We start from the raw sequence: 27717 nt of genomic DNA, 5'->3' as shown, positions 1-27717 counted from the left end.
AGGTCTACAGTGAATTGACTAAGTGTTGTTCACCTGTGAAGATGACCTGACTAAACTATACGTGCAAGTATCCTAATGTTCGCTGACCACAAACCCTGTTTCTGCTGCTCATGCTGTGATGACCTGTCTCTCAGAGATACCTGTAGACTCTGTAGATTCTCACAGACTCTGAGACCAAAGCTTCTGAGGTCATCATTCTGAGGGTTCCATCTCAGGGACCAAAGCCAGCCAGAGATGAGGTCATCAGTCTGAAGGTTCCATTCTAGATAAGGAGTGATTGACAGCAGCTGACCGTGCTGTTGCCTGGCAACGCAGTTCTGTTCAAATCATATTAAGAAATGTAAACATCAATAAAAAATACTTTATTGATCCCAAAAACACAGGAAGTTAAAGTACTGAGCCAGGCCCGGTTCTACGGGGGTGCATAGGCATGCATTGCACCCTCAGTTGAATGTTATGCACCCTCTATTCAAAAAAGAGAAGGGATCGAAAAATATTATACAATATAAAACAAATTGTGTCAGGTGCGCGTGACCTGCGCCGCTGTGCGAGCATCATTTCCAAAGTGCTTCCACAGCAGGGACACACATCTGTAGATGATCACAGATATACGAAAATGGTTAAAGCAACCATCACTAAATGCCAGCAACACTGCATCTACTGCAGACAATAGCAAAAGGTTGGATGGGGACATCACGTAACCCTCCGTCGTGGACACTAGGTTACTACCGCCCGACTCGCCGCCCCCGGAGCAGCAGTCTTCGTCGCCCGAAACAACGCCACCCCTCGGAGGCCCGCGGGTGCCAGGGGACCTCGGCAAAACAGAGCCTGCCCAGGTATATCTAAACAAGTACCCGCCTGTACAGTGGGGGAAGGCGTCATTTTGTAGCTCGTGGTATAAAAATAGACTATGGCTAGAATATTCATGTGAAAATAGTGCCATATTCTGCCATGCCTGTAGAAATGTTGGATCAAATAATGCATACAGATGGAGCCTCTTATTTTGGACGCCAGCATACAGCTTCCTGCCTACTGCCAGCCAGTTACCTGCCTAAGACCTGCCAAAGACCAGTATCCAGGAATGTTAGGCCCTCCCACTATTCTCCAATTTCAGGGTTTAACCTGGAGATGGCGCTATATATTAAATAACTAAGACTTAGTTTTTCACAATAGAAAATGCAGATATTATATAAAAAACTAAAGTTAAAATCTTGTTTTTAATGCCCCAAGAGCAATAACATCTTGTCACAAGCTTTTTGGAAGAAAAAGACTGACCCAAGAGACCTGTAGTTGACTAATTACAGGCCTCAATAAAGTTCTGCCATTGGTTGTGAAAAACAACGGTGGACAAAGTGGAAAGTGAAATTGACATTGTCGAATTTAATAAAAATACAAAATAATGTATCTGTGTACGTGTTTTACTATGTGATCTGCACTTATCAAACATCTAATTAAAGAATGGTAGCTGTACCTCTCAAACAACCTAAACTAGTTATAAATGTTTATTTTAAATAAAAATAAAAGATATCTTGGTTTGATTTGGAGAAGGCTTTTAAAGTATACTAACTCTAACTCTATTGTATACTAACTCTTCCCGTCAAGAATATGAATAGAACTTAGATAGATCACTTTACATTTCTGCGAATGAATAGCTTAGCTACTTGGCACTAAGAGTACAGATATTTCTACCCTTTCTTTTCAGAGTGTAATATCTGCATTTTCTCTTTTGGTTTGAATAGGAGAAGGGCAATGGTTATCGATGGTGCTTTTAATGCCTATTGTATACGAACTGTGTGATTTATATTGCTTTTCAAATGCATATAAGCCCCCCATTTACACTGCACTTCCCCGTCAAGAAAATGAATAGCACTTAGTTAGATCACTTTACAGATCAGGTTGGACCAGCCCTGTCGCTACTCTCTGCATTTCCTACTGCAGATTAAAAAAAAGCTACAAATATGTATTTCTTAATAAACTAAATAGTCCACCATTGGTAGCAGTTCTCCTTATATACTTCTCAGTAACTGCTCCCCTTAAATTAAATGTATTCTGTAGAGAAATGTAAACGTTCACCATCCCCCACCCGCCTACTGTATGTTGCTTTTTGACATGTAAATGAAACTACCCCCCTCTGAGTGAATACCTGTTGTACCTGTCCGGGGCTAAGCCCATAGGACGATGCTCTGATGTCATCACCCTCGCACATTGGTCATATGTTTACAAAAAACGATGTTAACACTTTCTCGTTCTTAATATATGCTATATTTAGGGTCGATATGTGTTGAATTTACTTTAAAATAGCAGATCACTGTGATTCACTTCTGGCAAGAGTGGCAAGGGGCTGCTTTTGAACTTTTCGTGAAGATGGCCTTATTCATTTTTAATACAACTGAGATGTTGGGAATCTATTTATAGACAATTTATTGTGGCTCAGGTTAAGATTCCTCAAGTGAGAATCCAAACATAAATAGTCTTGCAATGGTCTTTGACAGAAGAGAGTGACAGCTTCAAAGACTGGCGCATGGCTCCCTCTTTTCTGTCTTTTGAGGCGACTGCAACAAAGGCTCCCCACTGTTGTGTTCGCAACAAAGCATGACTGATTGATTGATTGATTGAAAAGTTTATTAACAGCTTGTATATTGGGTACAGTACAGTACAGCTCAGTACACATATTCCAGGAATGTAGCTCCTCAATTTCTATTTCATGTCCACAGTATTAGAAAAGATTATTATTCCACAAATGTATTCTCTCTAGTGATTACCTTGATGCCAAGGAAGTGCTCAGTGTATGTCTTATGACCATTTAAATAGTTAATGTGTTGTCTTGTGTTGACCTGCAACCGCATCTTTACACCTCCATGTTCACATTTCCATTACCTAGAGCAGGGGGTGTCAAACTCAATTTCATCGCGGGCCACATCAGCATTAAGGTTGCACTCAAAGGGCCGGTTGTAACTTTAAGACTATATATATAAATAATGTTTTATATTACATTATTGCCTCTGCATTGGATTATTATCGGATAAGGTAATAACTTCATAATTAACTATGTCTGAGAGCAGAAGTTTAGGGCAAATAATTTCAAATAATTGCAAGTCTCTTCAGTGCGCATGTCACAAGATGCATTGTGGTACATGTAGTTTATTGACATTGTGCTTCTGTAAAGTGGCATGAAACCGTATAATAAACATATTATATGTTTTGAAGCTCTTGCGGGCCAAATCAAATGAAGTCGGGGGCCGGATTTGGCCCACAGACCTAGAGAGTACCAAAATACAGTGAGTCCTAAACACAAGTAGTCAGGGTTCATTTATAACGCTTATTTTGATTTATTTTTCTCAAATGATGCTGTATGTTTCACTTTCTGAAAGCGTTAGAATCGCACATGAAAAATATTGAAAGCTGCCAGCTGCCCTCGGCCATGTCTTTGGCGGTGATCCAAGCTTCGGTACCACAGTGGATAAAGTTAGTAATACATTTATACTGATCAAATGTCAATACATTACATAAGTCTTATTCTCATTCATACTTAATTTATTTCTTCTTCTGTCAGTATGAACACAAAAAACTAACCGGTATTACATTTCATTCTAAAGTTTACGGTCTAAAAAGGTATTTAAAACAGATAATTTGTCGTTGCTTTTGGCATAAGCAGTCAGAGGAAACAACATTCTCAGTAAGATTCCTTGAAGAACTAGAGCACAAGAACCAAAGTAAGCTTTACTTTCAATGAACCTTCAATATAGACCTAACATGTGAAGAAACATACTTTATTTAAAATAAACATTTATAACTAGTTTAGGTTGTTTGAGAGGTAATTGAAATAGCTAAGGGTGATGATCTGCGAACACAAACTACAGACTGCTGGAGAAGAGATATCACAGGGGGGGGGTTGGGACACACACATTCCGATGGCCAATTCGTTTTAAACAAAGAGTAGGCTATACTCAACATAGTGGGGTGGGGGCTGGTGAACGGTATGGTCAATGTTTGTAAACACTGACATTTTGACTTTATTTGATCATTTAAGTTAAAAACTAACGTTCATATTACTGTTTTGCCTGGCTGGACCTGTAATTTACAGGAAAGGAGTGCACGCTACTAAAGAGACACGCTACCATGGAAACCAAACAATGGTGTTGCTGTATTGAAGTCCGAGTGGAAACAGTCATATTTGGAGCGTTATGTTAGAATGAAACAGCGAGGTCGTGACAATTCGGCGAACATAAACGATTAAATTAGGATTAAAAATCGAGAGCCGGCTGCTGTTCGTTTTTTTCGACTAAACAACATTATTTTGTTAAATAACAACATGGTGATGTTTTGTAAATGATTACATGTCTTATTTAGCACAGACTATGATCCTATCCGTGACATATGGATCTTAACAAAGATCCGCTATACATTAGTACCAGACATACTGTACAAGACTCCACACATGACTCCAGTGTGGAACCCCACTGCACCCCCTGGTGGATCAATGATCCATTGCAGCTGGCTTCACAATAATTAAATTTATTTATCTATCACGGGGGCGGTATCAAGTCAGACTGGGGACCGGCCGGCCATCACTGTCAGGGTTGAGTAGCAGGCAGGACCCAAATGCAGATCTCCAAGAATATTCCTTTATTTCAAGGTACGAAGTAGAACACAGAACACTACCCTGTGACACACAGTCAAATACCAACAATGAACCAACAATGACAGACAGAAAAACCAGAACTAAAATACACACAAGACCAATCACACAAACAAGACACAGGTGAGGAGGGAGGAGAAAACACAGGGGCACCAGGTGAACACAATCGGGCAATCAGGCAGGACAGGGGTGAACACTTTTCAAAACAAAACAGGAAACCAAAGACAGAAAAAGACAAGACAAAACCCAACACAGACAGATCGTAACAGTACCCCCCCCCCTCAAGGGACGGATCCCAGACGTCCCAAAAAGTCCCAAAAAGTCCAAAACATTCCAGCAGGGTGGGTGGAGGGGGTCTGGAGGAGGGACGCACAACCAGGACCAACAGGGTGGGTGGAGGGGGTCTGGAGGAGGGACGCACAACCAGGACCAACAGGGTGGGTGGAGGGGGTCCGGAGGACGGGCCCGGAAGGGGTCCCGGGCGGACGGCCCGGGAGCAAGGCAGAGTCCAAAAAGGGGCGAAGGCCACAGCGGGCGAACTCGGGGACCCAGGCATGAGAGCGAAGGCAGTGGTTGGGAGAGTCAGGGGGCCGGGCTCGAGGGCGAAGACCACGGCTGGGGAACTCAGGAGGCCGGGCTCGAGGGCGAAGACCGCGGCACTCAGGGGGCCGGGCTCGAGGGCGAACAAGAAGGCGTCTACGGGACAGCTCCGGAGGACGGGCAGGAAGGCGCTGACGGGACAGCTCCGGAGGCCGGGCAGGAAGGCGCCGACGGGACAACTCTGGAGGCCGGGCAGGAAGGCGCCGACGGGACAGCTCCGGAGGCCGGGCAGGAAGGCGCCGACGGGACAGCTCCGGAGGCCGGGCAGGAAGGCGCCGACGGGACAGCTCCGGAGGCCGGGCAGGAAGGCGCCGACGGGACAACTCCGGAGGCCGGGCAGGAAGGCCCCGACGGGACAGCTCCGGAGGCCGGGCAAGACCCAGTATCGGCCGGACAGGAACCGGAGCCGACGGGACAGGCGTAGACGGGATCCTGAACATGACAAGGGCTGGTGTCAATGGGACCCCGGATGGAGCAAGGGCTGGTGTCGACTGGACCCCCAACGGAACAGGACACAGAGTTGGCAGGACCCCCGGCGGGACAGGTGTCGGCGGGACCCCCAACAGGACAGGATCTGGTGTCGGCGGGGCCCCCAACAGGACAGGACATGGGGTTGGCAGGACCCACAGCGGAACAGGTGTCGACAGGAAACCCGGCGGAGCAGCAGTCGGCGGGACCCCCAACAGGACAGAATCTGGGGTTGGCAGGGCCCACAGCGGAACAGGTGTTAGCAGGATCTCCAACGATACTGGACGTGGAGTTGGCAGGACCCTCGGCAGGAGAGTTGTCGGCGGGACCCCCAACGGGACAGGACATGGAGTTGGCAAGACCCCCGGCAGGAGAGTAGTCGGCGGGACCTCCAACAGCACAGGACATAGGGTTGGCAGGACCCCCGGCAGGAGAGTAGTCGGCGGGATCCCCAACGGAACAGGACATGGAGTTGGCAAGACCCCCGGCAGGAGAGTAGTCGGCGGGACCTCCAACAGCACAGGACATAGGGTTGGCAGGACCCCCGGCAGGAGAGTAGTCGGCGGGACCTCCAACATCACAGGACATAGGGTTGGCAAGACCCCCGGCAGAAGAGTAGTCGGCGAGATCCCCAACGGAACAGGACATGGAGTTGGCAAGACCCCCGGCAGAAGAGTTGTCTGCGGGACCCCCAACGGGACAGGACATAGGATTGGCAAGACCCCCGGCAGAAGAGTAGTCGGCGGGACCCCCAATGGGACAGGACACGGAGTTGGCAAGACCCCCGGCAGGAGAGTAGTCGGCGGGACCTCCAACAGCACAGGACATAGGGTTGGCAGGACCCCCGGCAGGAGAGTAGTCGGCGAGATCCCCAACGGAACAGGACATGGAGTTGGCAAGACCCCCGGCAGGAGAGTTGTCTGCGGGACCCCCAACGGGACAGGACATAGGATTGGCAAGACCCCCGGCAGAAGAGCAGTCGGCGGGACAGGACATGGAGTTGGCAAGACCCCCGGCAGGAGAGTAGTCGGCGGGACCTCCAACATCACAGGACATAGGTTGGCAAGACCCCCGGCAGGAGAGTAGTCGGCGGGACCTCCAACGGTACAGGACATGGGGTAGGCGTCGGCCGTAGAGCCAACAGGACACGGGGGGCTGGCGTCGGCCGGAGAGCCAACAGGAGACGGGGTGCTGGAGTCGGCCGGACCACCGACAGGACACGAGGGGCTGGAGTGGGCCGAACCACTGACAAAACACGGGGTGCTGGAGTCGGCCGGACCACCGACAGGACACGAGGTGCTGGAGTCGGCCGGACCACCGACAGGACACAAGGTGCTGGAGTCGGCCGGACCACCGACAGGACACGAGGGGCTGGAGTGGAATCCACAGGTGGACTGGAGGAGGCAGGAAATGCAGCAGAAGACGTCAAAGTCGAGACCCGAGCAGCGAGGCCCGGGAAGCATAGAGCCAAGGACCGCTGGCTTTCCTCAAAGTCTCGCCACGCCTGCTCATGTTCCTGAGAAATGGCGTGCTGGAACGGAACAGAGGGCGGAACCATGGCTGCCGGGGCCAGAACTGGGGCTGGAACCATGGCTGCATGGGCCGGTTCTGGAGCCGGAACCATGGCTGTTGGGGCCAGAACTGGGGCTCGAACCATGGCTGTGTGGGCCGGTTCTGGAGACGGAACCATGGCTGCTGGGGCCTGTACTGGAGCCCAAAGCATGGCTTCTGGGGGTCGGGCTGCTAGCCTGGACTTGCGACTCCTTCTCCTAGGAGCCTTTTGGAGGCTCCGTGGACCTCCAAAAGCCAGATGAGTGCCCGCGAACGGCTCCTGGACAGGAGCAGGAAATGGGGAAGAAGCAGGGGTTGACTTCAGACGGAACACACCGAGATGTATGGTGTTAGGTTGGGAGTTGGGAGGCAGGGGGCTAGCATGCCTGGGGCTAGCAGGCCGGGAATCACACGTCGAGAGGAAATCCAAAATCCAGTCAGGTAAGAACTTAACTAGAGATGGATCCCCTGTTGCCACCTGGTGAGCCTCTGCCAGAGCAGCCTCTCTCTGCTGAACACTGGACGCTCCCCTCCACCTACTATAGCAGCAAGCCAAAGAAAAGGTAAAATGTTGTAATTCCACCTCAAATGGATCTGCTGGGCCCATTTCTGGTTGGTTCATTCTGTCAGGGTTGAGTAGCAGGCAGGACCCAAATGCAGATCTCCAAGAATATTCCTTTATTTCAAGGTACGAAGTAGAACACAGAACACTACCCTGTGACACACAGTCAAATACCAACAATGAACCAACAATGACAGACAGAAAAACCAGAACTAAAATACACACAAGACCAATCACACAAACAAGACACAGGTGAGGAGGGAGGAGAAAACACAGGGGCACCAGGTGAACACAATCGGGCAATCAGGCAGGACAGGGGTGAACACTTTTCAAAACAAAACAGGAAACCAAAGACAGAAAAAGACAAGACAAAACCCAACACAGACAGATCGTAACAATCACGGAACGTGCACGAACCGATCACGACCCTCGCATTTTAAACTGTCCAAAATAAGATGCTTCATCTGTACAATAGCACAAATGCCTTTACCACGACTGGCTACAAAAATATCTCATATCCCAAGCTTATCAACGAGCTAATGTTGCAGCTGAAATGTTCTCCAGGTCACAAAGTCAACCTCACATGATGATGTGATCCAGTTTTCAAGCACAGTAGATATTCTCTTCCCAGAGTATATGATGGGACCAAGGTGATGATGTAGTACATGGTTTTAATAATACTTTTGCCTTTCAATGTTTGACATTTCAAACCATGAGCTGGTTCAAATAATATTTGCCTTGATATACAATATGTTCTCATTTGTTTTATCAGTGTAATTTTGCAGCTATTGTGCTTTTCTTTGCCATAGTCCACTTTGGACTGTCAGCTGTGTTTACTAGCACCATTCAAACAAGACGCGCTGGCTCGGGGGCTACAACTACAACACAATTAACATATTTTACCGTGATTTAATTATAATACACGTTTCAAAATGATGCCGAAGTAATAACATACTGATACGGGTTAGTAAAAACCATGAATTAATGCTTTGACAAGTCTGCAGACAGACGGCAGGCAAAAAAACCTTTTAAAATGCTTGTTTTCTGAATGAAGATCGGATCGACCAGGCTAAGCTAACGTTGTATATGCTCCGTCCACACTCACAACAACGGCCTACAGACAGAAATAAAGCAGCGACTGTATTCGCCATGACACAGACAGTCTGTGGTTTGTACTTATTTAACTTTTGTCCAGTTTCTGAACAGATATGAGGAGCTGTGAGCTCTGTGTGCTAACTGCTAACAGCTAACGGCTGATGTTTTCTGGTTGAACGTCAGTGACGGCAGGCTGAGATCCTCACCGCTGATTGGCTACCGCGAGATCGCGTCACGCGAATATGACGCTTGAGTTGAAAAAATTGAACTTGAGCGTTTGTCGCGGCCCCCTTCAATCGCCTCAAACATCGCATCGCCTCCGGTGTGAACGCAGCTATAGAGAACAGTGTTATATTTCTTAATAGAGAGGCGAAGTCCCTCCCCTTCTGGTGGACCTCCATGAGACCTTATTTCGGAAAAATGATGTATTGAAGTCAATGGAGAGAGAAAGATTATCTTTCGATCCCGTTTGAATTGTGCCACGAATTACACATATTATGTTTGTCAATTTAAAAAAAAATATTTTGCCGTAAAACTGTGAAGTAACACATTTTTTGTGTGAAACCGCTCAATGAACTACATCTCTGGTCTCGCATAACAACCCACGTCACCAAGATGGCCGTCACTACTGGCTTGCCAAACAAGGGATTGACTACCCTCACTATCACCACAATGAAACACGTCCAGAAGAATGTCATGCAAAGCTGCCTGCCTGCCTGCCTTCCTTCGATTCTCCCTGAACTGCCGGATCTTTTTAATGTTCAATGTTAACCATTTGTGCAGATAGCATGAAGTAGAAAAGATCACCGATGCTAATGTAGCGTTAGCATGTCTCCCTCGGGGGCATCCGGGCTTAAAGGTGTATTATAGAATGATCACACCGGTGTGACAGTACTCTTCAAAGGGTTCACGAAATATGACTACTACTCTACTGTTTAACACTTTGGTGTTACTTCATGTTAAGGCTAATATAAATGACAAGGCTAAGCCGGCTGTAATGCTAACTAACGTGCTTGCTACTAGCTAACTTGATCCAGCCACTCTGGTCCTTTCATCAGACGGGAAGCGAAAGAACGAGTAAGACCCATTGCTGGTATGATTACAGCCTGGTACAAAGCACACAGGCATATTGTTAAAGTTATCTTAGCTATCTCTTATATTTAGTGGAGGAAAACAACTATGACATCACTTACGCGACTCTGGGATTTGTAGTTTTTCTAGTTGCATATTTTTCATAGTCTTATATTTCAACAGTTTTACGACAAACTCTGACTTTTTTGACATGGAAATTATTTTTAAGATTGACAAACATCATATGTGTAATTCACGACACAATTCAAACGGGATCGAAAGATACGTTTTCTCTCCCCATTGACTTCAATACATAATTTTTCCGAAATAAGGTCCCATGGAGTGGAAGTAGATGGGCGGGACTTCGCCTCTCTATTGGGGGGTTTAAGATAAAAATAGGATAAGATAAGATAAGATAAGAAGTACTTTATTGATCCCAATCTGGGAAATGTTTGCATTGCAGCAGCATAAAAATACATGGCGTTGCACATTAGAGAAATTAAAAGACTAGAAATAAACAATCCAAAATGTAAACATCTCAAATAGAAATAAAAGAGCATTAAAAAAGTAGAAAATGTTCATGTTGTTTTACAGGATTTGAGGTGTTATTTTATTTATATTAATTTAATAATTATATCATTATTATATTCCCTCTGGAGCCGACAGGTGGCGGCGATGCGCCATTACACTCCTAACCGCCGGGAACCCGAAGAACAAGAAAGGAGTTCTATTTTGAAACTCGAGGAAGCTAATATTTACATCTGAGCGGTGACTTTATTTAACTCTAAAACAGACCGAAAATAAAGGAAAACACGTGAGGAACATGGAGGGAGCTTCTACTAAAGGTAAAGGAGAGTGTGTGTGTCAGTACGGATAGTTAGCTGGCTGCTAAGCTAACTGTTATAGTTTGTTGTGATGCTTCGTTAGCTTTAATGCTAACTGAAGCTAAACTTGTCCCTACAAGTCTTTGAGTTTAAATATCATTTATTTATTTCGGTTTTGTGAGAGTTAACCTTCCTGTCATGTTCTTTCTATGTTGTTTAATGATCCTTACAGCCCAGCTATCTATACATGTATTATGTCCTAATGTGCATACATGCCAACCTTTCCAAATCCAAAAGAGGTAGGTTTGCGCGCGGCAAATGTGCACGCCCAAATTAGGTAATCAGAAGAAATGGAACCACAGTAATTACATGTATAAACCATGTATTTAACATATATTGCATCATTTTATGCATTTTTCAGAAAAAGTGGTAGTTTGGTAAACAGTGACATCAACGACATGTTTGGTCTGTAAAATGCCAGAAAAGTAAAAGAATGGGAGATAAATATCCCAAAGTCTCCACATTTTATTATATTTTTAATGTGTTTCTGGTCCTCTTTCAGTTGCATTGTTGGAGAAGCCTGTGACATAAGATTTTCAACAACATAATTACTCTGTAGCTATGTTAGTTTGACAATAAAGAACCTTGAACCTTGACATTGTAGATCAGGGGTGCCCAACCTTTTTTGAACCGAGAGCTACTTTTAAAGTGGCCAGTCTGCCGAGATCTACCAGTCCAAATAGAGAGGTGTAGCCATTACTGACAGCCTACAACCAGGTAAATACACACTTCTACTTGTATAAAACTGACCTTTGTACGATTAATACTTCATAAAATACTGCAGATCCTTTATCTTACCTCTTTCTAATCTACACACATACAAGTATTTAACTGAAGTTACACAACAGTGTTGTTGATACAGAGTTGGAGTTTATTCACACGTCACAAACTACAGTGGGTAATGTTTTCAAGAAACATTTAACAGTGCTGCCACATATGACACAGGAGAAAAAGAAAAGACTCTGAACCCTTTCTTTGCCATTATATAAAAATAGTGTTGCTACAAAAGTATAAATTAGTTTTACTAATAAGACAACTCAGATCTGAAGCTACACAGGAATCTGCTGCCAAAGTGCAATAAAAAAGACAAAATTAATAGAATCAAACCCTTTTTGTTGCATTTTAGTAGAGTATAAAAATAAATGCCTTTAAAATAGGATGCAAGCAACACTAGTTTCTTAACCTGAATTGATAATAGACTATAATCAATTTAAACAGAACAGATCTTAAAGTTTGCATTCTTATACCATTTTGTACAATCATTATAATGAATAAGTTCAAACAAACTAAAACGTACAGCTGATTAATAACGGTATCTAACTTGAGTTTTTATTAAATGCCTGTTGAAATGCTACTGTTATTTTTACTGTCTCCAAAAAGCGCGTCGGCAGCCTCCAGGAATGCTTCTTTCACAACTTCGCCGTCTTTGACAGACTTCATGTGTTTCGCAAGAACGTGACTGACACGATAAGATGCTATGGTAGCAGCCTTGCTCTTGTTGTTGGGCCTGGTGAAAATGGACTGCTGTGCATTCAGCTGTCCTTTCAGGTCCCTCACCTTTTGGGAGCGTAGGGCAGAATTAGGAGGGAATTCCGTCTCGTAGCGTTTGTGCACTGTTTTGAAATGCCGCTCCTAAATTACCCTTCTTCGATAAAGCCACGCTCGCATTGCAGATGAGACAGATGGACTTTGAATTGGAATAGATACAAAAATAATCATCCTCCCACTCGGAGTGAAAATTATATATTTGGGGCTCTTTTGCTTTTGCCATAATTGTGGTCTTGTGTGTGCGGACTGCACAGCAAACTATTGCCCACTGCCCACCAGCCACGCCCCGATACATGGGGTCACGCCAATCACAAAGCTTTGATGCGTTCAAGTGCATTATTCTGGCACAGGAAGATTATGTTATAGGACATTAACGATAAAACAGAATATTGTTGTTCTATTTTTAGACACATCTCGCGATCGACTGAAACACAGAGGACTGTTTGTATGATGGGATCACAGACACGCTGCAAACGGTGTCCGCCAAAAGTCGAGTCCAGTGTCTATGTAGTGTCATTTTTATTTGTTATAGTTTGGGAAGATTGAAAATCGGTAGGGAGAGTCAGCTAAATCGGTAGGCGGTAGAAACATGTCAAAAGCGGTAGACTACCGCCCAAATCGGTAGGGTTGGCAGGTATGAATGTGGTGTTGATATTGTCATTATTGGGAATATTGCCTGAAAGTACACAACTCATATTATAATAATACATTTTAAAAAGCACAATGATCGGATTATTTTGACTATAAAAAACACTAATCGGGATTATATTGTGCCTATTATCACCGAGTACTTAATGTCAGAGAAACCCAGTGGTGTAAAGTAACTAAGTACATTTACTCATGTACTTTTGAGGTACTTATACTTAACTTGAATATTTACATGTTATGCTAATGTTTACTTCTACTCCACTACAGTTATTTAATACCTTTAGTTACTTACAGTCCTCTCCTGCTGATGTTAGTGTTTCATTTATGAAAAGAAGTCACAAATTAACAGAAAGAAATGGGTTATTCTCTTAAATGTAATTGTTTAAAATGTACGTAAAACCAGTCACACATTTCCAAAAAACAACGTGCATCATCTCTGTAATTTAAGGGGTATGTTTACAAGATACAAACTCAAAGTTATGAGGAAAATCTTGGCTATTGTGTGAAGTTTGAGTGGTTAAATGTAATTGTTTAAATTGATGTAAAACCAGTCGCATTTTATGCTACTTTGTACTTCTACTACTCTACAGTTCAGAGGTAAACTGTGTACTTTTACTCCACTACATGTATTTAATACCTTTAGTTCCTTCACAGATGTGGATGAATGATGTGAAATATAATCAAGTGTTAAATCAGACTTTAGTTCCACCTGGAGTAAATTCACAAGCTACCCTGCAGTATACAAAGTCGTTCAAACGAGCTGCACCTTTACCAGCTTTGAGAACACTTTCATGATCAATCATTATAAAACATATCATATATATTATTCTGAAATGGACCAATCTGCACAATGACTACTTTTACTGTCGCTACTTCAACTATATTTTGATGAGAATACTTTTATACTTTTACTTGAGGAACATTTTGAATGCAGGACTTTTACTGAAACAGAGTATTCCTACACCCTGGTACTTTTACTCAAGTACAAGATCTGAGTACTTCTACTTTTACTGAAGTACAAGATCTGAGTACTTCTACTTTTACTCAAGTAGATCTGAGTACTTCTACTTTTACTCAAGTACAATATCTGAGTACTTCTACTTTTACTCAAGTACAAGATCTGAGTACTTCTACTTTTATCTAATGGTAGGGTTTCTGTTTGTTCCCCCTCAGGTATTCTGAGTCACCTGAGTCTGCTGGAGGTTCAGGTGAGGAGTCGGACAACTCAGCGACAGCAACCGAGTCGAGTGAAGGAGCTTCAGGAGAAGACTGCTGCTCTGAGGAGACAGAAAGAGCAGCTCGAAGCAGAGATACAGACACACACAACATATATGACTTTACATCTTTCAAAGAGTCCTCTCCTGCTGATGTTCAGGTGTATATCAGTATGTAGTGTATCTACTTTAAAGAGTCCTCTCCTGCTGATGTTCAGGTGTATATCAGTATGTAATATCTCTACTTTAAAGAGTCCTCTCCTGCTGATGTTCAGGTGTATATCAGTATGTAGTGTCTCTACTTTAAAGAGTCCTCTCCTGCTGATGTTCAGGTGTATATCAGTATGTAGTGTCTCTACTTTAAAGAGTCCTCTCCTGCTGATGTTCAGGTGTATATCAGTATGTAATATCTCTACTTTAAAGAGTCCTCTCCTGCTGATGTTCAGGTGTATATCAGTATGTAGTGTCTCTACTTTAAAGAGTCCTCTCCTGCTGATGTTCAGGTGTATATCAGTATGTAGTGTCTCTACTTTAAAGAGTCCTCTCCTGCTGATGTTCAGGAGTATATCAGTATGTAGTGTCTCTACTTTAAAGAGTCCTCTCCTGCTGATGTTCAGGTGTATATCAGTATGTAGTGTCTCTACTTTAAAGAGTCCTCTCCTGCTGATGCTCAGGTGTATATCAGTATGTAGTGTCTCTACTTTAAAGAGTCCTCTCCTGCTGATGTTCAGGTGTATATCAGTATGTAGTGTCTCTACTTTAAAGAGTCCTCTCCTGCTGATGTTCAGGTGTATATCAGTATGTAGTGTCTCTACTTTAAAGAGTCCTCTCCTGCTGATGTTCAGGTGTATATCAGTATGTAATATCTCTACTTTAAAGAGTCCTCTCCTGCTGATGTTCAGGTGTATATCAGTATGTAGTGTCTCTACTTTAAAGAGTCCTCTCCTGCTGATGTTCAGGTGTATATCAGTATGTAGTGTATCTACTTTAAAGAGTCCTCTCCTGCTGATGTTCAGGTGTATATCAGTATGTAATATCTCTACTTTAAAGAGTCCTCTCCTGCTGATGTTCAGGTGTATATCAGTATGTAGTGTCTCTACTTTAAAGAGTCCTCTCCTGCTGATGTTCAGGTGTATATCAGTATGTAGTGTATCTACTTTAAAGAGTCCTCTCCTGCTGATGTTCAGGTGTATATCAGTATGTAATATCTCTACTTTAAAGAGTCCTCTCCTGCTGATGTTCAGGTGTATATCAGTATGTAGTGTCTCTACTTTAAAGAGTCCTCTCCTGCTGATGTTCAGGTGTATATCAGTATGTAGTGTCTCTACTTTAAAGAGTCCTCTCCTGCTGATGTTCAGGTGTATATCAGTATGTAGTGTCTCTACTTTAAAGAGTCCTCTCCTGCTGATGTTCAGGTGTATATCAGTATGTAGTGTCTCTACTTTAAAGAGTCCTCTCCTGCTGATGTTCAGGTGTATATCAGTATGTAGTGTCTCTACTTTAAAGAGTCCTCTCCTGCTGATGTTCAGGTGTATTTCAGTATGTAGTGTCTCTACTTTAAAGAGTCCTCTCCTGCTGATGTTCAGGTGTATTTCAGTATGTAGTGTCTCTACTTTAAAGAGTCCTCTCCTGCTGATGTTCAGGTGTATTTCAGTATGTAGTGTCTCTACTTTAAAGAGTCCTCTCCTGCTGATGTTCAGGTGTATATCAGTATGTAGTGTCTCTACTTTAAAGAGTCCTCTCCTGCTGATGTTCAGGTGTATATCAGTATGTAGTGTCTCTACTTTGAAGAGTCCTCTCCTGCTGATGTTCAGGTGTATATCAGTATGTAGTGTCTCTACTTTAAAGAGTCCTCTCCTGCTGATGTTCAGGTGTATATCAGTATGTAGTGTCTCTACTTTAAAGAGTCCTCTCCTGCTGATGTTCAGGTGTATATCAGTATGTAGTGTCTCTACTTTAAAGAGTCCTCTCCTGCTGATGTTCAGGTGTATATCAGTATGTAGTGTCTCTACTTTAAAGAGTCCTCTCCTGCTGATGTTCAGGTGTATATCAGTATGTAGTGTCTCTACTTTAAAGAGTCCTCTCCTGCTGATGTTCAGGTGTATATCAGTATGTAGTGTCTCTACTTTAAAGAGTCCTCTCCTGCTGATGTTCAGGTGTATATCAGTATGTAGTGTCTCTACTTTAAAGAGTCCTCTCCTGCTGATGTTCAGGTGTATATCAGTATGTAGTGTCTCTACTTTAAAGAGTCCTCTCCTGCTGATGTTCAGGTGTATATCAGTATGTAGTGTCTCTACTTTAAAGAGTCCTCTCCTGCTGATGTTCAGGATCTCCTGACTCTGAGGGCGTCTCTGGACAAACGGCATGATGACGATGAAGAAGATGAGGAAGAAATGGAGGAAGACTCTGAGAACTCAGATGTTTTGCGACTGATGGCTCGGCACACTCAGAAAGACCTTCTGAACGCTCACACCATCGGTACTCTTTTATTATTATTAAATATTTATGGCCCCAAACTGTGTTTTAGATTTACATTTTTGGGGGGATTTAGATTTTCTTTTGGACTGCGTTAAGCATGAAAGGTGCTATATAAATAAAGTTTATTATTATTTGAGATGTTCTCTATACTGAAACCCCTCTCTTTTTGCCTCTCAGGTGGGTACGACTTCACAAAGACTCGTCGGGGAAAAGGACTTTGTGTCTCGATAGCGACGGCGTTTGAAGGCGTTTATTTGGAGACGTTCAGTCTGGAGTTTGACGTGAAGCCGGCACTGAGACTCGTCCGTCACGACGTCCCGCCCTTCATCCCGCTGACCCTCCTCATCGAGCAGAGCCGGATTCAAACCGACATCCGGACGCTGCTGGACCCCCTGAGCCGCCAACTGAACGCCTTCACAGCGAGGAAGAGGCAGCTGCAGCTCCTCAAGGTCTCACACCTAAAAGTTTTAAAACGCAGGGTATTGTCTGTGGAGGTGATGGAGAGTAACTGTGTTCAGTTAGTTTAATCTCTCTCTCTCTCTCTCTCTCTCTCTCTCTCTCTCTCTCTCTCTCTCTCTCTCTCTCTGTCTCTGTCTCTCTCGGTCTCTCTCATCTCTCTCTCTCGTCTCCTCTCCCTCTCTCTCTCTCCTCATTCTCTCTCTCTCTCCTCCTCCCTCTCTCAGTCTCTCTCTCTCTCTCTCTCTCTCTCTCCCCCTCCCGTTTGTTGTTCAGAGGCTTCATGAGACTGTGAAGGTGATGGAGAGTAACGTCCTGTGTTCGTTAATCGTCCTGTGTTCGTTAATGGTCCTGATGTTCGAGCTTCCTGTGGAGAAGAAGGTCGTTCTCTGCTCGCTCCATTACTGCGACACCAGCCGGAGTCTCCCAACACGCGTCTCCTTCCAGTGTGACGGTACTTTACTACGAATATGATCATTATGGGAACTGAACGTTCCCATAATGATCAGAACCAGAGTTAAAGTACAAAAGCAGGTTTACACATAGGAGGAATTTGCTTGGTGTGAGCAAAACATTGTAATATTTAACTACTTTAAAGACTCAGAATTTTCACTTTCTCAGAATTTTCACTTTTCTCAAAAATGTTCTGAGCAAAAATAAATTATATTTTAAAAACTACTTTTAAGACTATTATACCAAATTGGAAAATAAAGACAATATTTCAAAATATAAATATGTTATAAATTGAGAACAGTAAAATAAAATATGACATGCTATAAATTCAACGTGGAGAGCTGTGCAGATTTAAATATAGGTTGTGTGGAGTGTAAATGTACAACATGTGCAGGATTTATATCGTAATAATGTCCATTAAAGACCCAATTTGTGAGTTAATCAGTTAGTGCAGCGGTTTTCAAAGTGTGAGGCGAGCCTCCCTTAGGGGGCGCCAGAGAGCTTCAGGGGAGGCGCAGCCTGAGAAAAAAATAACGAGAAACAGTGAAATCTAGCTAACTTTATGCGAGCGGCTCAGTGTGCGAAAAAGCACACGTCCGATCGTCCGGGACGTGTTATTTATAATATCGGACAAATACATCTTTCCATTGACGTGTCCGACGGACAAGTGACGTTTTTCGCCCATAAATGTTAGTTTTGGTTCTGCTTGTCGATTCCTAAGGAAATGCATCTCGCCGCTTTCTGTACTGTTAGACGGAATTAGATTCAAACTAGGGCTGAACGATTAATCGATTTTAAATCGAAATCGCGATTTTAAATGATTCAATTATCAAATCGTTTTTTTTGTTCTTGTGTGTCAGTCATCCACACCAATCAGAAGTGCTGTGCTCCACATGTACCAGCCATTGTTAACCAATCAGAAGTGGCCCATGATAGTAGGTGATAGACAGATTGATCCAATCACCTGCCAAGTGTTTTTGAAAGTGCCTGCCTTTTCCAAATGGCTTCCAATGGAGCTTTCCTAGATGGTTTCTGAGTCAGGTTAGTAATGCTCCATCACATGTTTCTATTACAGGGTGAATCTGAAACTGAAGCTTGACTTTAAAGCAACCCAACGGAAGTTTCATGTAAGTTTAGTTCTTTCACTCGTAGCTCGGGCTGCGGGGGTGCTAGAGACGGGAGCACGTTGATGCGACCTTCCTAGCCGGAGATATGGCCGCATTTTACAATAAACTTCCGTTGGGTCGCTTAAAAACAAATATCGCAAATCGAATCGCAATCGCAATATTTGTCAGAAAGATCGCAATTAGATTTTTTCCCAAAATCGTGCAGCCCTAATTCAAACACACAGAGACGAGACAAGAAGAGAGAAACAGTCGGAGTAATTTCAAATGGCGTGCTCAAAAAAGAGAGAGGTAGACAGCGAAAACAGAGCATTTAATGACATGTTCTCTCACTGGACCTCTTTGAAATGCAATTGAATGCCCCTGCCCCGGCGCGGCTGTTCTTATGTTCTCTGAGGGGAGGCTCACCTTCCCATACTTTGAAAACCCCTGAGTTAGTGCATTGATGCAAAATCTATTGGCATTAGTTTTGATAATATTAGTAGTTTTTGTCGAGCCTTTTCTTTTCTAAATCCTAGGAAATGTGATATATCTGCAGGATTCTTTAACCAACAAAATCATTTAAATTAATCCAGAAAAATGTCTATTATACTTTTATATATTTAGCATTAGAGCACTCTTACTCGTGCAATAATAAAATACTAAATGTATGACTGGAGACAAACAGAGATGACACGCTGTATGTAGAATATTCCCTCCTTTATAAATGTGATTATTATGCATTTATATATTTGTGTTTTCTGCAGATAAGGCTCTTCCTGATTTTCCGGAGTGGAAGAAGACCCTCCTGGAGACCCCGCTGCACAAAGCTCTGAGCACCATGAGGAACATGGGAAACATCCTGTAGTTTAATCAGAGACATAATGAACATTTCCACATTTAAAATGCACAGTTCTGGTTTTTAGAAGTGAGGGATATTAGCAGAAAACAGCAGCTAAGTTATATGACTCCTGTGGACGAGCTGCAGTCACATAAAACACGTTTATATTTAAACTTTATTTAGAATATTTCCCCTCTTGACCTTGTTGTTATCTATGCTTTTTTTTAAAGATACCAGGCTCCATAGAAATCTCATAATATCAGAACTTTGTTGTTGAAATACCAGAACTATTTTCTGTTTTGTACAATGATTGTTTAAATTGTAACTGCAACAACCTATTATTAAACATCCATAAAACATGTTATATCTGTTTATATTTAAGCTTTATTTAGATTATTTCCCCTCTTTACCTTGCAGCTCTTTCTGATGGTATCTGGGCTTGATGTCTAAATCTATTGGTTCTCAGTGATCAGCTGATATCAGAGCTGCTGAGTCTTCTTCACTTTTTAAGTAAGTCAAGAAGACTATGTACTCGGGGATGTTCTGACGGCGGCGGTTGAAGAAGGCGTTGAACCAATTCAACCGCCGCGGTGTGCTCGTCGGCTCCTCCACCTGCACAGCCTCCTCCTCCACCACCTCCACCTGCACAGCCCCCACCTCTTCCTCCTCCTCCCCCTCCTCCTCCTCCACCCCACATCGTAGCTTCAGCGTCCGGTTCTCCTCTCGCAGGCGGGCGTTCTCCAGATCCTTCTCCTCTTTCTCCACATGGAGCTTTCTGTTGATTCTCAACAAAGTGACGATGTCCACATTATTGTCGTCAGCACACAGTTCTCTCAGATCCTGGTTCTGCTTTCTCAAGATGTCCATCTCTGCTTCGGCCTTCATCTGCGTCTTGAGGAGATTTCCATATCTCAGGTTCAGGTTCTCCAAGTCATCCCTCAAGACGTTCCGCTGAATCTCCATATAAACCTTTGCTTCCTCACAATGTTCCTTCTGTTCTGTGAGATCCTGGTTCTCCTCTAGGAGCTTTGAATATTTCCTGTTCAGCTTCTCATAGGTTAAAACTCTCTTCTCCTCATGTGAAGGAACGTCTGAAGGAACATCTGAAGGAACATCTGAAGGAACGTCTGAAAAACTGACCAACAGCTGCTCTCTGTTGTCCTCCATCTCTATGAATGAGCTGCTGTTTAGCTAAATGTACTTACCGTGCTGTTGCCTGGCAACACAGTTCTGTTCAAATCATATTAAGAAATGTAAACATCAATAAAAAATACTTTATTGATCCCAAAAACACAGGAAGTTAAAGTACTGAGCCAGGCCCGGTTCTACGGGGGTGCATAGGCATGCATTGCTCCCTCAGTTGAATGTTATGCACCCTCTATTCAAAAAAGAGAAGGGATCGAAAAATATTATACAATATAAAACAAATTGTGTCAGGTGCGCGTGACCTGCGCCGCTGTGCGAGCATAATTTCCAAAGTGCTTCCACAGCAGGGACACACATCTGTGGATGATCACGGATATACGAAAATGGTTAAAGCAACCATCACTAAATGCCAGCAACACTGCATCTACTGCAGACAATAGCAAAAGGTCGGATGGGGACATCACGTAACCCTCCGTCGTGGACACTAGGTTACTACCGCCCGACTCGCCGCCCCCGGAGCAGCAGTCTTCGTCGCCCGAAACAACGCCACCCCTCGGAGGCCCGCGGGTGCCAGGGGACCTCGGCAAAACAGAGCCTGCCCAGGTATATCTAAACAAGTACCCGCCTGTACAGTGGGGGAAGGCGTCATTTTGTAGCTCGTGGTATAAAAATAGACTATGGCTAGAATATTCATGTGAAAATAGTGCCATATTCTGCCATGCCTGTAGAAATGTTGGGTCAAATAATGCATGCATGTACAATAGCACAAATGCCTTTACCACGACTGGCTACAAAAATATCTCATATCCCAAGCTTATCAACGAGCTAATGTTGCAGCTGAAATGTTCTCCAGGTCACAAAGTCAACCTCACATGATGATGTGATCCAGTTTTCAAGCACAGTAGATATTCTCTTCCCAGAGTATATGATGGGACCAAGGTGTTGATGTAGTACATGGTTTTAATAATACTTTTGCCTTTCAATGTTTGACATTTCAAACCATGAGCTGGTTCAAATAATATTTGCCTTGATATACAATATGTTCTCATTTGTTTTATCAGTGTAGTTTTGCAGCTATTGTGCTTTTCTTTGCCATAGTCCACTTTGGACTGTCAGCTGTGTTTACTAGCACCATTCAAACAAGACGCGCTGGCTCGGGGGCTACAACTACATCACAATTAACATATTTTACCGTGATTTAATTATAATACACGTTTCAAAATGATGCCGAAGTAATAACATACTGATACGGGTTAGTAAAAACCATGAATTAATGCTTTGACAAGTCTGCAGACAGACGGCAGGCAAAAAACCTTTTAAAATGCTTGTTTTCTGAATGAAGATCGGATCGACCAGGCTAAGCTAACGTTGTATATGCTCCGTCCACACTCACAACAACGGCCTACAGACAGGAATAAAGCAGCGACTGTATTCGCCATGACACAGACAGTCTGTGGTTTGTACTTATTTAACTTTTGTCCAGTTTCTGAACAGATATGAGGAGCTGTGAGCTCTGTGTGCTAACTGCTAACAGCTAACGGCTGATGTTTTCTGGTTGAACATCAGTGACGGCAGGCTGAGATCCTCACCGCTGATTGGCTACCGCGAGATCGCGTCACGCGAATATGACGCTTGAGTTGAAAAAATTGAACTTGAGCGTTTGTCGCGGCCCCCTTCAATCGCCTCAAACATCGCATCGCCTCCGGTGTGAACGCAGCTATAGAGAACAGTGTTATATTTCTTAATAGAGAGGCGAAGTCCCTCCCCTTCTGCACTGTAAGACCGAACATTACAAGCTTCTGAAAGAAAATGGGTTGTTTTAACTCAAACCCTTAAAAAAGTTAATTCACCGCTAATGTTTTGATGACTATGAACTGATTTTTAATATTGTGTATACAGTTGTTACAGGCTTGGCCTGTCACTTTAAGAGTAGCAGCCGCAAGGGGTTGTGGGTTTTTGGAAGTCCGGTGTGTGTAAAATGTGATGGCCAAGGCGAAGTGCGGAGGTATGAAGAGAGAGACGAAAGTATAGAGAAAGTGGTCAGAAAAGGAGTATAGTGTCTAGTTTGTATGTATTCAATTCAGTGTCCATGTAATTGAAGAACGTAAATAAACGGAGGTTCTTCCCACGGCACCCGAACGCATCGTCTTCATCCTTTTTCCCCTCGAAATATCTGGACAGCTAGTTACCGGCTGACAACGAGCCAAGTCAGAAACCACCGGTGTGTATCCGAAACTACGGTTTCGGTGCCGAGATACCGTCAGTATAAAAGGTAACATTGGGGGCTCGTCCGAGATTTTTTTTTTTCTACGGGGGAGAAGAGTGGAGTGGATTTAATGGCAGCGTTCGGAGCTAACGCTAATGCTAATCACAGACTGAGACAAGCTGATGCAGCTAACGGAAAAAGCCCACGGAAAAGCTCTAATCCATTCTTGGTGAATATTGATGAGGCTGTTCAAAGTCAGGTGGACATGTTTGACCAGACAATTATGGATTATACTGGGTATGGGGACTGCACCAACCCCTTTCTGACTAGCATGGAGCTAACGCTAGCCGGAGCCGCAAGCTACGCCACGCCGCTGGAAGCATCACTGGCGCCAACTAACCCTTTCATCATGCCGACAAAGGAGCAAGCACAGCCAAATAGTGAGTTTCTCACCCCCTTTCCACCAAAATGTGACCGTTTAATGAGCATGGTATCAACTTCAGCTAAACCAGCTAATCCTTTCACCTCCATGGACTATAGCCACTCTATGCCGACCATCCCAAGTTACTCAGCTCATTCACAGTGCCTTCAGCCGCCAGTGTCACCATTAACACCCTGTATGCAGCAGCCTGCCACACTGCCTTGTAAAGTACAAGCTCACACATGCTCAGCTGTGCACTGTGGGACCGCACCTGGCCAGTGTGAGTGCGATCAGCCTAACATGAGGAGAGCTTGGTCTGAACCACGCAGCTCTGCAGCTCGTGCAGCACACAGAGAGGACTATATGGACACAAGTGATGAAGATGAACACCGTGGACACAGAGAGAGAATACCAACATTACGCCCAAGCCAGTTTGATGGGGCTGGCTCGTGGAGAGACTTCCTCTTCCATTTTAAAGGATGTGCTGAGGCTAACCACTGGTCAGAGAGGACTATGGCTGTGCATCTCAGATTCAGCTTGACTGGACCCGCGGCTGCCATCATCCACAAGAACCCCAGATCTACTCGCTGGAGTTATCAGCGGATGGTGAGTGAGATTGAGGCGGCCTACGGACCGTGTTCAGAACATGCTGCTGCCATAGGCATTGAACTGAGACAGAGAGTCAGAGGACCGGGGGAGGCCCTGCACCTGTTAAGAGACGACATCTATGAAAAAGTGTCAATTGTGTATGCTGACCGTAATGAGCCGGAGCAGGACGTCATCAGTGTGGAGATTTTCACCAACGCCCTTGCCGATGCAGAAGTGATCCAAAGACTACTGGAGGACAAGCCGCGCACCTTGGCTAGAGCCTACGAGATAGCCCACAGGTATGAAGCCACCAGACGGGCTGCCAGAGCCGTCACACAGCTAATGCAGTCTGGTTATCGCAATGCTGCAGAGCGGAGACCCAGGGCAGCTATGGTGCACGAAAATGCTAATGTTTCCGCCTGTATGGAGGCTTTCGGGGTGGCTGAAGAGTGGGCCCGCTAGCACCCAGAGTAAAGCACAGAGGTTTAACCAGCAGTGGTCGCCTAACAGAGCTAAACCTGTACAAATGAACTCTAGAGAAGTCATCTGCCACAACTGCTCTGGTGTGGGGCACATACAAAGGAACTGTCCCTCTTCCCGAAAACGCAAACAGCATGCACCTAATAACACTCCAGCTCCTGACTCAGGTACGGTGGTCACATGCAATAAAGGCTCTGATGATGACATGAGTATCCGGATACTGATACAGGGACATGAACTGTGTGCTCTGCTCGACTCTGGCGCTCGGAGGAATGTACTCCCCCTCCGCCACTTCAACGCCATTCCTGTTGAATCGAGGCCTCAAATCCAGCCATCCATCGTACAAGTATTACAAGGCATCGGTCCCGAGGGCATCGCTGTCCGAGGGGAAGTCAACCTGCCAGTTCAAGCCGGAAGCAAGGTAACCAATGTGAACTTTATTATAGCAGACACAGCTGAAAATACAGAGGTTATCCTGGGGCACCCTTTTCTGCTGCAGTCACATGCTCACTTGGACTATGGTCGCAGGGAAATCACCCTCTTCGGTGAGAGAGTGCCTCGCTCAAAACCCAGCAGACAGCCTGAAGTGCACCTCGTCAGGGTATCCCGCACAACAGTATTGGAGTCGGGGTGTGAGTATGTGGTGCCTGGTACTGCCCGCCTCCGCTCTGCTGTTAACAAAGATATGATGCTGACCCCCACTAAAGGCTTTGTTGAGAGACAGCACGTCCTGGCAGCCCACATTGTTGTACAGACCCGGCATTCCTCCAACATTCCCATGCGGATTTACAATCCTGGTCCTGCATCTGTTACTCTGAAGAGAGGGGTGGTGGTCGGAGTTCTTCAGCCAGCGGAGGTGTTGGGAGAAGTGGATCTCCATCCGACCAAGTCCCCAGTAACATCAGACCCCAATGACTTTCCTGTTATATCTGTGCCCAGTCATCTACAGGACATGTATGCAGAGAGCTGTGCTCACCTGTCTGAGGAGGACAGAGCCGGGCTAGCTCACGTGCTACGGAGGTTCGGTGATGTCTTCTCCACCGGGCCCACTGACCTTGGCCGCACCAGCTTAGTGCAGCACGACATACAGACTACTCCTGGGCAGCCTGTGAAGCAGCCGCCACGCAGAATGGCCAGAGACAAACAGATTGCTGCAGATCTGCAGGTACAGCAGAGCCTGGAGTCTGGTGTAGCTCGTCCCAGCAACAGCAGCTGGGCTGCACCTATTGTCATGGTGAGGAAGAAAGACCAAAGCCCGCGATTATGTGTGGATTACAGACCCCTTAACGAAAGGACTATTAAAGATGCCTATCCCCTGCCACGTATTCAGGACACTCTGGACACACTCTCCAATGCCAGGTACTTCAGTACACTAGACTTGACTTCAGGCTACTGGCAGGTGGAATTGACACCAAGGGCCCGCAAAGCCGCAGCTTTCTGCACTCGCAAGGGGCTATTTGAATGGAACGTCATGCCCTTTGGACTGTGCAATGCACCGGCCACGTTTCAGAGGCTAATGGACAGAGTATTAGTGGGATTGCAGTGGGAGACCTGCTTGGTGTATCTCGATGACATCATCGTCCTGGGACGGGACGGTTCCGAAATGCTAAGCCGGCTCAGTGAAGTGTTCGCCAGGCTACGAGGAGCTAACCTGAAGCTGAAACCGTCAAAGTGCTGCCTTTTCCGGGAGAAGGTGGGTTACCTTGGCCACATTGTCTCAGCCCAGGGTGTGTCTACTGATCCAGAGAAGGTGAAGAAAGTGGCAGAGTGGCCTACGCCTCGTAACATCTCTGAGGTACGTCAGTTTGTGGGCCTGGCATCATATTACAGACGCTTTGTGGAAAACTTTGCTACGATAGCTAAACCTCTTCACGAGCTGACCAAAAAGTATGCACGATTTAATTGGACAGAGGAATGCCAGGAGGCATTCACAGAGCTGAAAGGACGACTGTCAACAGCTCCTGTCCTAGGCTACCCCCTTGACAGCGGCGAGATGCTTCTCGACACCGATGCTAGTGACTGGGGAATCGGAGCAGTCCTCTCCCAAATCCAGGGGGGTGAGGAGAGGGTGCTAGCCTATGGAAGCAGGAGGTTGTCAGCCACAGAACAAAACTATTGCACCACCAGACGTGAACTTCTGGCAGGCGTGGAGTTTGCCTGTCACTTCAGACAATACCTGCTTGGCAGACCATTCACTCTCCGGACTGATCACAGCAGCCTGCGCTGGTTAACCAGGTTAAAAGAACCAGAGGGACAGCTGGCCCGCTGGCTAGAGAAGATGGCAGAGTATGATTTTCAGGTGGTTCATCGACCGGGGAGACACCACCAAAATGCAGACGCACTTTCCAGGAGGCCCTGCAGGGAGTCGTGCCCCTGCACAGTGCCAGAGCATGACAGCGAGCGACACCAGCATAAGGGGGTCCAGTGTGACCTGACAGACAGTACAGCTGAAGTTGCCATATATACTCCCACAGAGCAACCTCTAGTGGGGGTAGCTGAGCCAGAGTTTCCTCCAGTGGGGGTAGAGGATGCCTGCAGTGACAACAATAACAACTATGACCTGCTAAATCCAAGCATCAACTGGGTGAGTGATATTCCCAACACCAGTTTATTCTCTGGGTGGACTCAAGAACAGCTGAGAATGGCTCAGGAATCTGACCCTGACATTGCACCAGTAAAAAAGTGGATGGATGAAGGGAGAGGCCGGCTGCCATATGCAGACATAGCCCACTTGAGCCCCGCTACCAAATCATACTGGGCACAGTGGAATAGACTTAACCAGAAAGATGGAGTGCTAATGAGGAAATATTATAGCACTGAAGGAACAATGTTTTACCCCCAGATTGTGCTGCCTCATATGTACCGCAGTTCAATGATGGAGCAGATGCATGATGGTCCTGTGGGAGGCCATTTTGGAGTAGAAAGAACTCTCACACGCCTGCAAACCAGATATTTCTGGTATAACATGAAGGACGATGTCACACTCTGGTGCCGCACCTGCCCCAGCTGTGCTGCTAAAGCTCGCCCGAAGAAAACTCCTCGAGCGGCTATGGGCACGGTGCGAGTCGGTGCCCCCATGGAGAGGATTGCAGTTGATGTGATGGGCCCTTTAAATGAAACAGAGAGACACAATAGCTACATACTAGTAGTGCAAGACTACTTCAGTAAGTGGGTAGAAGCCTATCCAATCCCAGACCAGCAAGCATCCACGGTGGCAGAAAAGATCGCCTCTGAGTGGGTGTGTAGGTACGGAGCTCCCCAGTGC

The 27717-nt window shown here is 45.1% G+C and overlaps 1 protein-coding gene across 3 annotated transcripts; it reads left to right on the top strand.

The window, feature by feature from the left end:
* Positions 1 to 639: 639 nt before the first annotated feature.
* Positions 640 to 19948, top strand: LOC117483841 (centromere protein O-like). 3 transcript variants are annotated; one of them, XM_034132173.1, is made up of 6 exons: positions 640 to 836; positions 14240 to 14435; positions 16602 to 16758; positions 16936 to 17207; positions 17491 to 17668; positions 19538 to 19948. In XM_034132173.1, exons 1-6 carry the CDS (start codon positions 640 to 642, stop codon positions 19636 to 19638), a joined length of 1101 nt encoding a protein of 366 aa, XP_033988064.1. In that variant the 3' UTR covers positions 19639 to 19948. The 3 variants fall into 3 exon arrangements, with proteins under 3 accessions (XP_033988064.1, XP_033988063.1, XP_033988066.1); XM_034132172.1 differs by having other exon boundaries at positions 14240 to 14441; positions 16608 to 16758; XM_034132175.1 differs by lacking the exon at positions 640 to 836 and adding an exon at positions 10659 to 10831 and having other exon boundaries at positions 14240 to 14389; positions 16606 to 16758; positions 19538 to 19947.
* The last annotated feature ends 7769 nt before the right edge of the window (positions 19949 to 27717 follow it).

This window comes from Trematomus bernacchii, unplaced genomic scaffold (genome assembly GCF_902827165.1).
Source record: "Trematomus bernacchii unplaced genomic scaffold, fTreBer1.1, whole genome shotgun sequence".
Lineage (NCBI taxonomy): Eukaryota > Metazoa > Chordata > Actinopteri > Perciformes > Nototheniidae > Trematomus > Trematomus bernacchii.
This window is presented reverse-complemented; position numbering and strand designations above follow the sequence as displayed.